General features: G+C 36.9%; 1 protein-coding gene and 1 pseudogene across 1 annotated transcript; one reads left to right on the forward strand and one right to left on the reverse strand.

The window, feature by feature from the left end:
* Window positions 1-208: 208 nt before the first annotated feature.
* On the reverse strand, window positions 209-10,481 carry LOC149145838 (auxin transporter-like protein 4; annotated as a pseudogene).
* A 919-nt stretch (window positions 10,482-11,400) lies between these two features.
* On the forward strand, window positions 11,401-15,555 carry LOC149145839 (uncharacterized). The gene is made up of 7 exons (XM_089452575.1): window positions 11,401-12,342; window positions 12,598-12,789; window positions 13,312-13,386; window positions 13,513-13,798; window positions 13,880-14,840; window positions 14,971-15,058; window positions 15,163-15,555. Exons 1-7 carry the CDS (start codon window positions 11,401-11,403, stop codon window positions 15,553-15,555), a joined length of 2,937 nt encoding a protein of 978 aa, XP_089308701.1.
* The last annotated feature ends 331 nt before the right edge of the window (window positions 15,556-15,886 follow it).

Consider the following 15,886-nt stretch of genomic DNA (forward strand, 5'->3'; position numbering starts at 1 on the left):
TTGGTGGCTGTATAATGTCATATTCATGTCAAACTCTGAGTAGGTAGCTGTATAATGTCATATTAAGGTCAAAGTCTCATTGGTTGGCTGCATAATGTTGGTAAGAGGAAACTGAAGACAACGTTAACAAATAGTCGTGATTTAGATGTCAATCAAATAGAACTATATCACAAAGAGTCTTGATCCTTCAAAAAAGGGGGAACATTAACTAACCTCTTTTGCAAAAATGAATATTTTCACAATTTGCTACTTGTCTTGAAAGAGCTGTCCTGAAGGTGCACATGTGTGCCATGGTCGGTATGATGTAGACGGTAAAACTAACCAACAAAGCTCCAACTGTGGAATTGATGGGGCCAAAGAAAGGAAATATGATTGCAAGGAACCAGATTGGAATCACTACAGGCAGCCTTGCTAGTGTCCGAAGAGAAATTCTCTTGGTATCATGCATTCCAATGACATTTTCCCAAACAAGGTAGAGAGGGGTACATGCAAAGACAAAGGTAATGAACTGTAAACAAAGAATAGTAAGATAGTATACAGTCAGTGTAACCAAACTAATTTTATTAACAGTTAACAGAGAAAATTAAGTCCAAAATGGGGTCTCTAGGACGTCACATACTAAAATAATTCTAGGATAATTCTAATTTTTGAGTACGATGTCAAAATTGAAAATGTTTCGAAACAATTGTTGATAGAGACTCCAGCTTAACTGGTGAATTAACATAAGAATGCCATCAATGTCACGGAAAACTGACTTGGGGAGCAAAGCGAAAGAATTTGTATGATTCAAGAGCTCATATCTAAAAGCCCAGTAAACCGATATTGCAGATGGCAGCATTAATGTGAATACATGCAAAGTTGCCAAAAGGTAGATACTTGAATTTCTGAGGCTTCCACATGGCATGCATTATTTCACTGTAGAGTAAAAATCCGTAATTGGTCAAATAAATCTGTAGAAAAATCAGCTCATAGAAAAGCTTGAAAATTGATAAAGAGTTGCTTACACTATGACTGCATGACCTCCAAAAGTGTAAAGGATGTTTGTGGCTCCTGTAGAGTATAATACAATCTTTGTTGGGGCTGAATGTTCCACATTATCAACCTGCCCAATTTGGACACTGTTAGATATCACTATGAATTACTCTGGGAACTTCATCCTATTGCAGAGAGAAAACTGTACGAGCTTTGGCTATATGTACCTGTCCATGAACAGCTACTGTGATTGTCATATACCATGTAGTTTATGTTGTCATTCCAAGTCCAATGAATGACCAAATGCTATAGTTATGGAAAGACAGGATGAAGACCATGGTTGCACAACAAGCTCCAAAGATATATGTCCAAGAATATTACAAAAATGAAACTTTGTTGTGTATCAAATGCCTTCATGAAAGAATAAAGTTATGAAATAAAAGTAAATAGGTTTCAAAATATTATGAAAATGAAACTCCATTGTGTAACCCATTACATTATGATTGTGATCACTTTTCTGACTGTCCACCTGTCTGGTCGTGTGGGCTAATAATTTTACTGTTTGTCTGACGCTGTGGGCCAATGATCTTACTGCTTGTCTATCATGTGATAACCTAACATGCACGATGACAACACCTCAAAGGAGCATTGGAGTAATTATATTATATTTTTAAAATTATTAAATAGAGAATTTATTTTTAATTATTTAATTAATTGAAATTAATTTCTATGATCCAAATGAATGATTAATGAAAGAAAATTGGTGTCAAAAAACAACCTCACTGCTCCTTTGGTGTCAAAAAACAACCTCACTGCTCCGATCTAAGGACGTAGTAGGTTCGTTGATTCTTCTATGATGAGCCAAGTTAGAATAATCATGTTCACTGCTCCTTCAACCTAAGGACATCATAGGTTCGTTGATTCTTCTCTGATGAGCCAATTTAGAATAATCACATTGTGTTTGAAACTATGATGCATCTCGCTAACAAAATTAACTTAAGGATTTCATCACGCCTAAATAAAATTAGGAACAAAATTTGCATGCGTTTGCACTACTATTTATTTTCTGTAATCTTTGATTTAGTACCTTCTTTATTTCTTTGAATAATAAATACCTATAATCATTGATTTAGTACCTTATTTCTTTCTATGAATACCAAATACCGTAAGTATATCTCTTATCGAAATTTTTCATTTCCTCGTTCTCCTATAAAATTGGCAAGGACTCCCACTGGTTGCAGTCCTTGTTCACTTGAGTGTTAGTGGATTGAAGCCATCATCTTTATCATTATTTAATTGAGTAATTTTCTTGAATTCATTATTGAAGTCCATGAATTCATGAATTTTGTTTGTTTTGCCACTAGCTTGAGCATTGCTGACTTCATCATTTGTTTAAACGTGAGATTTTATTGGCCATTTGTCTGTATGAATTTAAGTGCTAATATCATTGTCATTATTTCCTTAAATAAGTTAGTTCAAAGTTATGTTCGTTGCAATGAGCTCTTTTAACGTATTTTCTTGTATATTCCTAAAATACATACCTTTTCCTAAGCCTTCAAATCAATTACTACATCCACAATTGACCAGATATCTACACTTATGTGATTGGAATTATTAGGATGCATATACAATGCGTTATGGGATAGGTTATCGAAAGTTGCATGAGCACCTATTATTTCACTTTTTATAATTGATTGACTCAATTTATCAAATTCCCCACAGATTTTTTCTATGCATAGTATGTGGTTTATAGTGGTGATATGGGATAGGTTATCGAAAGTTGCATGAGCACCTATTATTTCACTTTTTATAATTGATTGACTCAATTTATCAAATTCCCCACAGATTTTTTCTATGCATAGTATGTGGTTTATAGTGGTGAAAGGGGACTATAGTGTGGTCTCGAACGTTTTGTCGAAAAAATATGTCAGAAAATATTCTCTTTATTTTAATACATATCATTTTGAGTGAATGGATCTCTACCAAGGTCTCCCTTTCATAATAGAATTAATTGTCATTTGTAGATTTATGTGCTTAGCTTTGTTAGAGTTTAGAATTCTATGAGAACCCATAGTTTCCATCCTTTTTTGACCGAGGTTTAGAATATAAATGAATGTCCATCTTTATGATGAGTTCTTGAGTGAAGATTTATAAAGGACAGTGCATATATACATGCAAAGTAGTAAAGAGGCGCCTAAAATCTTGCCAACTAAGGGAAAAAGAAGAGAAGAGCGGAGAAAACCTAGAAAATTAAAGATAGAATAATAATATTAAAATATAATTTAAATTAATGAGACAATAAGGATATAAGAATATATTTTTAATAATAATTATATTATATTAGTCAATATAAATACATTTAATTATTACTTTTATATCTGTTCATTCATATTATCTTACTTATATTTAATTCAATAAATATATATATATATATATGTTTTTTTTCAAAAGTCACATTAAGATATAATCAAATATAATATAAAAATATTTTTTTTTATTAAAATAGAATATAAAACCTAAATAAAACTATAAACCTATGTAGAGAAATATTAAAATTAAAAACCTAGAATACAATACAACAAGAACTTGATAAAAAGAGGACACACATTAGATTAGGAAGAAAAGATCCTTACATATTTACAAAGCAATATGTGTGCAGGAGAGTGATAAAAAACAAGCAGAAAAGTTAATGAACAATTAATTAATTAATTAACTATATATATATATATATATATATATTCTTTAATTTTCTATAAATATAGAAAATGCTAAAGAAAATGGTCAATAAACACAAAGCCACAATATTGAATTAATGTATGTATATTAAAATTCATGTGTTAAATTAATTATACATATGTTGTTTTTATTTATATGTTAAACTTAATTTATGTTTCAGGTTCTATTTCAATCTATATGTCAATTTATATTTCTATCTCAATTTTCACTTAATTTCTATTATAGTGATTTCAATGCGCATTGATTGAAAATGTTATTGTGATGTGTATTTAAGGATTTTTATGGAGAATATTTTGAATAAAAAATAAAATAAAAATATTCATTCAATTTACACCAAATTTAATTAAATATGTACTACTTCCATTTTAATGTTAATTTCTATTTTAAAATAATGTTTTTTTTTATTTTTTTTATCCATGAATACTTTGAATTTCACGAAATTGTCACGACTCTACTATCACTATGCTAAAGAAATTTTTTTTTTCCTATCCCTATCATGTGTATCATTAAAGTAACCATAAATCATTTCGCTCTAATTATTTCATAACCATAATCCCCCTTTTTTTTTTTCTTTATTTTGCAGACCTATTCCTTAATCTAGTGGTAACCATAAGTTAAGGGGTTGAGGCCTTATGTGTTAGTTTATATACGTACTTGTGTGCCCCCGTCACATTATCCCTAATGTATCCATAATGATATATATTATGGTCTACTTGGGTTTAATCTAGAATGTCGTATGCTGCATTTCAGATTAATGACACGATGACCATTGTTAATGCATACCTAAAGCGGTTTCCTCGATGCACATTTAACCTCCTCTTCTCAATACAACATTCTTATTTTTTATTTTTTATTTCTCTTTGTCTGATCTCATATTGGGAGTGTGGTAGACCAATCTACTTGTTCCACAACTTCCTACTTCACATGGAGGGAAGGTGGCTCATTGGGCAATGTTCAACAACGGAGATGATTCGTCAGTCGATCATGGGTAGAGATCAGCTTTTCCAACCCCTAATCCTCTTTTCTATGGATAGTTGGTAATTGTGCAGCATTTGCTGCAGCACTCCACTCCTAGTGGCTTTTCTTTGTGGTTTCGACCATCGTCGGTGGTGCATGACTTCCATGTGACCCTGAATAAATCATGGTGGCGCTTCAGAGATGGAATCCCTTACACTCGATATTTTTTTCTTAATACTTCTAGGTATCACTCGGGCTTAATTATTAAATTCCTCTCTTCTAGTATTTTCGTGAGGAAACTATATTGTTTGGTATTTCTATGTAATGACGATATGGCTAATCTCTCTAGGTTTTGAATTTATGTGGATTTTTTTCTTTACTTCTATCTTGTTTCTCAACCTTTTTGTATTCTCGTTGGTGCTTAACTACAAGTTCCATGGATAACACTTCTTGTGGAAATTCTTGTGGTTTTGAGTTCATTTGTTACTATGACCCCTCCAGCTAACTCATTACAATCCCATTTTTAATTAACATTAATTAATTTAACTCTGCTTTCCTTATCTTGGTGAGAGTAAAATTCTTCATTTAAGGGTGTGAATACAATAATTTTTCTTCTTGGTTTCATAGGAAAATTGGAGGAAAGATAAGGGATTCACTCCACCACTGAGTCGGTTTAGGGTTTTTGGTGCACTATCTCTCTAGTTCGCCACACAAATTATGGTAAGGTAATCCATGCTTTCATTCTTCTTGCCCTTTATGGGTGAAATACTTTTCCCCTACACAGGGGTTTAATCTACTAATTAATATATTTACTTAGCTTAAAGGAACAGACTCTGTGATTTCTTCTATCTCACATATGTAAGACTGGTTTTCCTTCGGGGCTTAATGGTTCTTTGTTGAAATTGATTTGCAACGATAATCTTATCTAATTCATTCTCTGTATTTTATGATTTGCACGTAGTCATTGCTCCTTCCATTTACACCTTTGATATCCATTCCCATGGTTGGCGTGGTTTCAGGTTGGTTACATTTGTTTTGCCATAGCAGAGGCTACTAGACTTATTTAACTTATGGAAAATTTATGGTATCACAAGGGTTATAGCTTTATTATGGGTTTAATGTTCAGGCATTGAGGAACTTTTGTGCTATGAATTTATGTTTTATCTATTCGAAGTATTTTAGTTTGTGAAACCTCAAATGATGAGGGTCCATACTTAGCACATTGTGTGATGAGGCATCAATTTATATATAGGAAAAAATTAAACGTTTGGGTCACCTGATGTTAACAATTTATATTCTAGTGGTGTTTTGAAATTAATTTTCTCTTTGCGCACCATTTAGTTTAGATGATCCAATTTTGGGACTATAATAAAAATTACATATTTAGACAATTACTTGTATTCGTTAATATATTCATTTTCTTCTTCGCTAAACAAAATGCGAAGTTTTCATTTCTCTACTTTCTAGGAATAATACCGGTATACAGTCATGGTTATATCTCAAGGTTATTTATTTTTGTGATTTTATATATATATAAATGTATTTACGTAATACGTATCTATTATGTTCGCGTACCTTTTTTATTCCTTCAGAAATTTTAGGTGTTCATTTTTTATTCCCTCTATATATATATATGCTAAAGTTAATTATAAATTGCAGTTTTGGTCACACACTGCTAGTAAATATCTATTTGGCCATTGAGGACAATACATTTCTTACTAATTTTGTACATCCCTTTTAGTTTAATTTTTCAAATTTCTTACACAAGAATTTAATTAGTGTTTGTGTAATTTGTTTGTCTTCTCGCAAGCTTTATCTTAGGTTCCACTAACCAATTTTTCTTATGCGCTCACCCAAACTCTCTGATTTCTACATGACTTGTAAGGACCCTACCTGAACCACTGCTTTACCAATTAAAATTTAGATTTAGATACCAATTAAGAGGCTTTCATTGATCATAATCTAGATTCTATTATTATTATGCTCTGAAGCCATATTTAAATTGACTATTTAGTCTCTGATTCCTTCTTGATTGACTAATGAATTATTTGACATAATAGATTATGTGAATTACACGTCTCATATTTCTCATTCACTTTCTTATATTGATTTATAAATACCTTCCTCTCATAAGCTATTTACATGTAACTATTTTTAACTAGAGTTCCTGGTCATTACTAGAATCAGTTCGTAATATTCATGAGATTTCATAAGTGACATACACACTTAGTTGGGTTGTAAAACAAATCCTTAAGCCCTTATATTTTCTAATCCAAACCTCATGTCGGGTAACAGTAAAATAAGCCTAATAGTAAATAGTTTATTACCATGACCTCGATACATATTAATTGTAGAAACAAAAAAATTATATCGCTAAACTTGTAGCATTTCATTTGCAAACAGTTAAATTTATCATCACAGATTACATGCATAACAAAAATGAAACTTAATTAAGCTTGTCTAAATTCATGATGATAGAGACTAACACTATTTGAGGTTAAAATCGTAGAAATATGTACTTGTGAATTAAAAATTACAAAATACCTTTAACTGAATTCAAAATACCAGACATGTCTTTTTCTGATTTCAAATTTTCAAAAATATTTTTACTTGAATTCAAAGTCACCTTCATATCTTTACCATGAATGTATTATCCAATCTAGAAAGGCTAATTGTAAATTGACATCTTCCAAAAGGCAACATCTAACCAAAATTTCATGCATTAAAGAAGTAAATGAATACAACAACAACTTAACTAGTATCACGGTGTGAGGAACACAGACTTCGGATTTTAAAACCTTAATCGCCTGACCTTGAACTGATTTCCTCCAGCTAAGCCACAAGACGAGACTCACTTACTAGGGTATCAAAAAACTCTATTGAACCCTTACATAGGTATTTCATACCTCTCTTCAATGATTAATTTCCTTCAGCGGTGTCACCCTTTTGTGGTCCTTTTTATGCACTTTCCTATGTTTATCCTTAAAATCCCTCTTTTCTCTTCTATGACTCTTTATTCTTATCTAGGCTTAACATCTTTCACTAGTTAAGTGATTGAAAGGCTTTTCTCCCCAATCCATTAAATAGTTTTCTAGATTTTTTTTTATCATGGAAGAATTATTCCAACTCATTTATAAATGACATTTTTGCCTTTTTGCTTTCTTCGGCAAAAATCTCATTTTCGGGTGTTTCATTCCCAAGTACGTAAATTCAATTTATTTATTAATAAAACTACATATTTACATAAAATTTCAATGTACATAATGAATTTTCCACCATTCTTACTAACATAATTTAGTCTAAATAAAAACATCATTACAACAGTGGAGGGATATTACATTATCTCCCTTTTTATTCACACCATCCTCAATGCTTATTTTGCAGTTACTTCCTTCTAAAATAGTGATGGATATTTTTTTTTTCATTTCATCCTCTCGCTCCCATTTATCCTCTTTATGGGTAAAGTGATTCCATTTCACTTTAACCCGAATGGCAGCTCGATTCTTGAGCGCGATCTCTTTTCGATCTAGAATATAGAGATGTTATACCAGGAAGTATCCTTTGAGTTCTAATTGTAGCATTTTCTAATCGATAATGTGAGGATTATCATGTACCTATTTTTTAAGTGACTACACATGAAAAAAATTATGAACATTAATGTTACTAGGTAATGCTAATTGATAAGCTACGAGACCAATTTTGTCCAGAATTTCAAATGGTCAACAAAATCATGGTGTCAATATTGGACAGGTTCCCATTCTTAATGTAATTTTCCTTTGATTCACCCTCAAATATACATGATCTCCAATTTTGAACTCCATGTGCATTTGTTTCTTATCTGCATAGATTTTCTATCAATTCTGTGTAGTTTTGATGTTCTGCTGAATCCTCCACACTATTTTCTCCATTTATTATGAAGCATCTAGCATGAGTATCAATCTATCATTCGGTTGATTCCAATTTATAGGTGCTAAGAATTTATTGCCATATGTGGCTTCGAAAGGTCACATTTTAATCGATGTTTGATAACTATTTTTGTAGGAAAAATCAACTAAATGCGAGAAATCCTCCCATTTTGTAGGCCTATCCATGACATACACTCTTAGCATGTCTTCCAAAATCTAGTTGGTTCTCTCAATTTTTCCATTTGTTTGAGGATGATATGTTGTATTATAATTTAATTTAGTGACCATGCCCCCAAATGGTGTTTTTCAAAAGTTTGAGGTGAATTTTGCATCCCTTTATGATACTTTGGGAATTCCATGTAATTGAAAAATCTCTCATAAAAACATCAGCAACTTGTGTCATGCCAAAGTAGATTGTACTGATGCAGGAGCATCCAGCTCCAAGGAGACATATGACAGTTGACTGACTCACGGGAGAACAGGAACAAGACAAAGATTTCAGGCTTGGGGGGACAGGTCACTAAGTTGGTTGTTGTCTTTTCTTTAATTATTGTTTGCTTCATTTTATTTCAGAACATTTTAAATTACAAGTTGTTTAGCTTAGGAAAGGAATAATGTTTAGTTAATCTTTTGTTAAAAGAAACTAAATGACAGTTACAGGATTCAGGTAGAACAGTTCAATAAGCAGTTATGCTTTCCATGTAATTTAAAAACAAAAAAAAGAATAGAACAGGGAGAGACCCCCTCAGGCGGAGAGTAACAGATAGCAAGACAAAAACCTCTGTACAAAGTTATTCTATTTTACAAATGAGATAAACTACTGCTGATATTTTTTCCATACGTTGTATACAATCTTTACTGTGTATTTTAAGAATGAGTTGGAAACAAATAGATTCTAACTGTAACAGGAATTGAAATAACGAAGGACGTTACAGGCATCTAGTAGAAATCAAGTCTACAACCAGCATTGTACAGACAACCAATATACCGAAGCACGGAAGAGACATCGCAGTCACACATCTCCAGCAAACGAGTTTACAGAACCTTACAAGGGCAAACAGGTACCAATAAACATAACCACTGTTTCAATTTACTTTCATTAAAAAATAACATAGCCATTGTATTCAGAAGGGAAGGCAAACTGAACAAAGTCTGCCACAAGATTACGGACCATTACTGTGTCTAAAATTTACAAAACCCTTGCTACTACAGTTTCATACAAACCCTTGCTACTATAAAATTACTAAACGCCTTTCCAAGGCCGAAACCGCAAAGTTGTTGCCAAGGAACAGAGGCATAGAAATTACAAATGCCGGAGAAGGCACGGCCGAACCCAAACAACCAACGCAGGGAACACTAAGTTGTTCAAACCCTCCACAATCTACAGCTGTATCAAAGAAATCTACAGACATATTAAAGCGGGAGCAAACCCTACCAGTTTGCGAAGAGAGACAGGGTCGAATGGAGCCGGATGTTGTACGAGCCCAAAACCCTCGATAGCAAGCCCCAGATCAACCTGCGTACAGAGCAAAGCAAGGTTAGACAGAAAAATAGCAACCAGGGTTATCACGAAGCGAGAGAGCCAAGAAACAAGAGGTGTGTAGCGTGAGGAGGTCACAGAACATACCGCCAAGTCGACCAGGAGACCGCCGAGACAGAACCCAATAACCATAACTGAAAAGGCACAAGAGCTGTGAGTAGTTGTAGCAGAAGCAGGAGCCGAGTAAATCATAGAACAACAAATTACCTTCGAAGGCGAATAGGAACTCAGCAGAGCGGGAGCGCCGAAGTTGCAGGCCATCTGTACAGAACCACAACTAAGTAACGAAAGCCGAAAAGAATCAGGCGACAGAGAGCTCATATAAACACCATACACTTACCATTATACACAGTGAAGACCAACAGAGTCATGCGTGCCCAAACACCTCAATAACCCAACAACGAAAGCCGAAGACACAGCATATCATCAGAACCCGCAACAGGGTGAAACCCAAGTCATAGACAGAGAATAGTGTCCATCGAAAAGACTGAGGAGCAGACCAGGTTCGAGTCCGGAAGAGCAACGCCACAAGAAACGCAGAGCAAAACTCGATTGAGCGACTAAGTGTAAAAATGACCCGAGGCACAACATTTAGGGTTTAACAAGAGTGGGAAACACATAGACCGGGTGAACCGGCAAGTGGCCTTACCAACCGGAAGAGGGGTGTATTAATTAGCTGCAGATTGGAGGTAGGTCAAGATCTACGGAGATTGACTTTTAAACGCAACAGTGACCGCCGAGGACCTGTAGGGTGACCACGTGGTTATGTTGTCCACGTCACCGCAGGGCTGGGCCATCAAAAGTGGTATCAGAGCAGGTTTTGTTGAGTAGGAGAAAATGGAGGTTGGCAGAAGAGGAAGAGGAAGAGGAAGAGTCCGGAGGGTAGCAGAAGAGGGACTCCGTGAGGAGATCCGTGTCTTGCGAGAACGATTAGAAGCAGTAGAAGCTGGAGGAAGGAGAAACCCAGCAGATGACAGTGATGAAGATGTGGCAGAACCAGAGGATGAATTGGAGGGGGCGACACCGGAATTCCGACTGTTGAAGTCAGTTTTGCTGTCGAGTCATAAACCAAAACATGAGATGTCTACTTACGACGGAAGTCTGTCTGCAGACGTGTTATTGGATTGGTTAAGTGAAGTCAACAAATATTTCGAATTTGAGGAAACTAGTGAGGATAAACAGGTGAAGTTCGCCGCCACCAAGCTGAAGGGACATGCGTCCTTGTGGTGGGACAGCATTCAGGCGGAGAGGAAGAGGCTTCAAAAATAGCCTATAAAGAAATGGTCCCGAATGGAGGCCAAACTAAAGGAGAAATTTCTGCCGAAAGATTACCAGATTATGCTATACAGGCAGGTACAGAACTTGAAACAAAGGGGAATGATTGTTAAAGAATTTACAGAGGAGTTCTACAAGTTGAATTTGCGGGCAGGATATGTGGAAGACACCCCGGAGAAAACAGCCAGATTTGTGAATGGTTTGAGGGGGGAAATCCTGGATGAAATCGGTATCCTTTCACCCCGGACATTGGATGAAGCCTATCAGTTTGCACTGAAGGCAGAGGAGAAAATTAACCGGAAGCAAAATGCCAGGAGAGGAGGTGGAACTGGCAGGGGGAAAGGTAAGATGTTTGGAAGAGGCCGAGGTACAGGTTCAAGCGAAGAAGGCAGCAGCTCTAAGTCTGCTGGAACAGCAGAAAAAGACAATAGCACTAGAGGAGGACGACCACCTCAGCGAGGGCGAGGAAATGGTCGGGGCAGGGGGACTGTCCAGTGCTATCGCTGCCACAAATTGGGACACAAGTCATATGACTGTCCTGAAGGTGAACCAGCAGGTGGAAGAGGGGCTTATGTTGCTCAGCCAGAGGATGCTGAGGCAACACCTCAAGAAGCAGAAAACGCACCAGAGACAGGTGAAGCTTTGGTGTTGAATAAAGTGCTGTTAAAACCAGCAAAAGAGGTTGCAGAACCGGATCAGCGAAAGGCTTTGTTCCGCACTGTCTGCAAGTCACGGGGTAAGTGCTGCAAACTGATCATTGACAGTGGGAGTACCAACAATTTAGTGGTTGTGGAGATGGTAGAAAAAATGGGATTAAAAAAATTGAAGCACCCTACTCCCTACGAAGTGTCATGGCTGCAGAAAGGATATCAGCTGTTAGTTGACGAACAGTGTGAGGTGGAGTTTCAGATAGGTAGATACAAGGATAAGGTTCTCTGCGATGTCATGCCAATGGATGTCTGTCACCTACTGCTGGGACGACCTTGGCAGTTTGATAGAAGTGCAGTTCATGACGGAAAAACCAATTGCTATAAGTTTGTTAAAGATGGGATCAAGCACACGCTCGTACCCATCAAGGAGGAAAATATAGCAGAAACCAGTGGGGTGAAGGCATTGCTGATGGGCGGAAAGGAATTTTTAAAACAGATTGAGGATAGCGAAATAAATTTTGCTGTCATAAGAAGACCGAAGGCAGTGGTACTACATACACAGATTTCAGAATTGCCCGAAGAAGTTCAAAATTTACTGCAAGAAGTTGGGGACATCGTGGTGGATGACCTTCCAGATGAACTACCACCAAGGAGAGGTATTAGTCACTATATTGACTTTATACCAGGAGCAAGCCTGCCAAATAAAGCAGCTTATCGTATGAGTCCTAAAGACCATGAGGAAATCAGGAAACAGGTCCAGGAATTATTGGACAAAGGGTTGATTCGAGAAAGCATGAGCCCCTGTGCAGTACCGACTGTTTTGGCTCCAAAGAAGGGAGGAGAATGGCGAATGTGCACAGACTCCAGAGCCATAAACAAGATTACTGTTAGGTACAGGTTTCCCTTGCCAAGAATGGACGATATGATGGATTGCTTGAGCGGGGCAGCTTATTTCTCGAAAATTGACTTGAAGAGTGGATATCACCAGATTCGAATTCGAGAAGGAGACGAGTGGAAGACAACTTTCAAGACAAACGAAGGCTTATATGAGTGGCTGGTGATGCCATTTGGGTTGAGCAACGCTCCTAGCACATTCATGTGCTTGATGAATGAGGTACTGAAGGAATTTAATGGTAAGTTTGTAATAGTTTACCTGGACAATATTCTAATCTTTAGTAAGACTAAAGAGGAACATTTCAGGCATTTGCAGAGTGTGTTGAGGAAGCTGCAACAAAACAAGCTGCTAATTAATCTGAAAAAATGTACCTTTTTCCAGCGAGAATTGGTGTATCTGGGTTTTGTCATTGAAGAAAATGAACTGAGAATGGACCCAGAAAAAGTGGCAGCTATAGTTAGCTGGCCTTCTCCAAAAAGTTTGTTTGAAGTCCGAAGTTTCCACAGACTAGCCAGTTTTTATAGGAAGTTTATCAGAAATTTCAGTGAGATCTGCGCACCTATGTTGGATACGATCAAGAAGGTGAATCAGCCTTTTCACTGGACTGAAGCAGCAGAAAGTAGTTTTCAGATTTTGAAGAAGAAGATTACTGAAAGACCGATATTGAGGCTGCCTGATTTGAACAAACTATTTCAAGTTCGTTGCGATGCCAGTGGTACAGCCATTGGGGCAGTCCTCAGTCAGGAGGACAGACTGGTCGCTTTTTTCAGTGAAAAGCTAAGCAAGAGTAGGCAGAAATACTCAACCTACGACAAAGAGTTTTATGCAATTGTACAAGCTTTGAAGCATTGGCGACATTATTTGTTAGGTAACGAGTTTGTTTTATTTACAGATAACTCTGCATTGCAGTACATTATGCAGCAGCATAAATTGAACCATAAGCATGCAGCTTGGGTTGAGTACCTGCAGAATTTTACGTTTGTACTAAAACACATTAGTGGACAAGCGAACAAGGTGGCGGATGCACTGAGTAGAAGAACATTGCTTCTACAGGAAAGCACGATGCAGGTCTTGGGCTTTGAGCACTTAAAAGAGCTGTATCAGACTGATACCGAATTTAAGGAGGCCTATGAGGCTTGCCAAAACCCTCTGTTAAGAAATAACAGCATGTGGTTAGACTATAATCTACAGGAAGGATTGCTGTTTAAGGGAGGGCAGTTGTGTATTCCCAACTGTTCTATGCGGGAAAACATTATACAGGAAAAACACAGTGGGGGTCTGGCTGGACACTTTGGTATAGACAAAACGATTGCTCAGGTGCGGCATTTTTATTTCTGGCCAAAATTGCAGCGGGATGTGCAGAGGTACGTGAGTAGATGTAAAGTTTGTCAACTGGCAAAGGGTCACAGTCAGAACACTGGTCTTTATTTGCCGTTACCTATTCCAAACCGACCATGGGATTCAGTGAGCATGGATTTTGTTCTGGGTTTGTCGAAGACACAACGGGGTTTTGATTCAGTAATGGTTGTGGTTGACCGATTTTCGAAGATGGCACACTTTGTACCTTGCAAGAAAACCAGCGATGCCACTTATATAGCACACCTTTTCTTTACTGAAATTGTTCGGCTGCATGGACTTCCAAAATCCATTATCTCTGACAGGGATGTAAAGTTTACCGGTCATTTTTGGAGAACTCTGTGGAAAAATTTGAATACCCAGTTGCAGTTCAGCTCCGCTTATCATCCGCAGACTGATGGTCAGACGGAAGTAGTAAACAGAAGTCTGGGAAACTTACTTCGGAGTTTAACAGGGGAAAATTCTCGGACGTGGGACCGTGTACTTGCTCAGGCGGAATTCGCATACAACGATTCACCTAACCGCAGCACTGGTTACAGTCCGTTCCAGATTTTGTATGGCATGCATCCGCGAGGAGTGCATGAATTACGAGATTTGGGGAAACTCGAGAAACGAAGCGCTGATGGGGAAGATTTCGCTCAAGCGATGAGCAATTTACACGAGCAGGTCAAGCTGAAATTGTAGGACAGTAGTCAAAGGTATAAACAACGAGTTGATACAAGGCGTCGGGAAGTTCAGTTTAACGTTGGGGATGAAGTCCTTGCGTATTTACGTAAGGAGAGGTTTCCAAAACGAGAGTACAACAAATTAAAATTCAAGAAGATCGGTCCCTGCAAAATCATCCGAAAATTTTCTACGAACGCTTATGAGATACAGTTGCCACCCGGGATTGGTATTTCTCCCATTTTTAATGTGGCAGATATGTTTCCCTATGTCGCTGATTCAGAGAGTGATGCAGCAGCAACAACACCACGGAACACCAGCTACGGAGAAAATTCATGGACGAGACAGTTGCCAACGGCACCACCCCTTGAGATTGAAAGCATTCTGGATACACAGGTAGCCAGGCGCACACGCAGGAAGGAATATCTGCGGTATTTGGTCAAGTGGCAGAACCGTCCAATAGAGGACAGTTCATGGCTCAACGCAACGCAGATACAAAAAGCGGGCTATTCTGTTGACAACCTCATGGAACGGAGCCATGACGTTTTACCACCCCGGGAGCCTGATGCAGGAGCATCCAGCTCCGAGGAGACATATGACAGTTGACTGACTCACGGGAGAACAGAAACAAGACAAAGATTTCAGGCTTGGGTGGACAGGTCACTAAGTTGGTTGTTGTCTTTTCTTTAATTATTGTTTGCTTCATTTTATTTCAGAACATTTTAAATTACAAGTTGTTTAGCTTAGGAAAGGAATAATGTTTAGTTAAACTTTTGTTAAAAGAAACTAAATGACAGTTACAGGATTCAGGTAGAACAGTTCAATAAGCAGTTATGCTTTCCATGTAATTTAAAAACAAAAAAAAGAATAGAACAGGGAGAGACCCCCTCAGGAGGAGAGTAACAGATAGCAAGACAAAAACCTCTGTACAGAGTTA

Source organism: Pinus tabuliformis, chromosome X (assembly GCF_031772625.1).
Source record: "Pinus tabuliformis cultivar Carrire ecotype Pingquan chromosome X, CPIR1, whole genome shotgun sequence".
Lineage (NCBI taxonomy): Eukaryota > Viridiplantae > Streptophyta > Pinopsida > Pinales > Pinaceae > Pinus > Pinus tabuliformis.

Coding starts and splice junctions, on each gene's coding strand:
- LOC149145839 (XM_089452575.1), top strand. CDS start 11,401: ATGGAGGCCAAACTAAAGGAGAAATTTCTGCCGAAAGATTACCAGATT. Junction 13,799..13,879: donor TTGGCGACATTATTTGTTAG/GTAACGAGTTTG, acceptor ATAAGCATGCAG/CTTGGGTTGAGTACCTGCAG. Junction 15,059..15,162: donor TGAAGTCCTTGCGTATTTAC/GTAAGGAGAGGT, acceptor TATGAGATACAG/TTGCCACCCGGGATTGGTAT.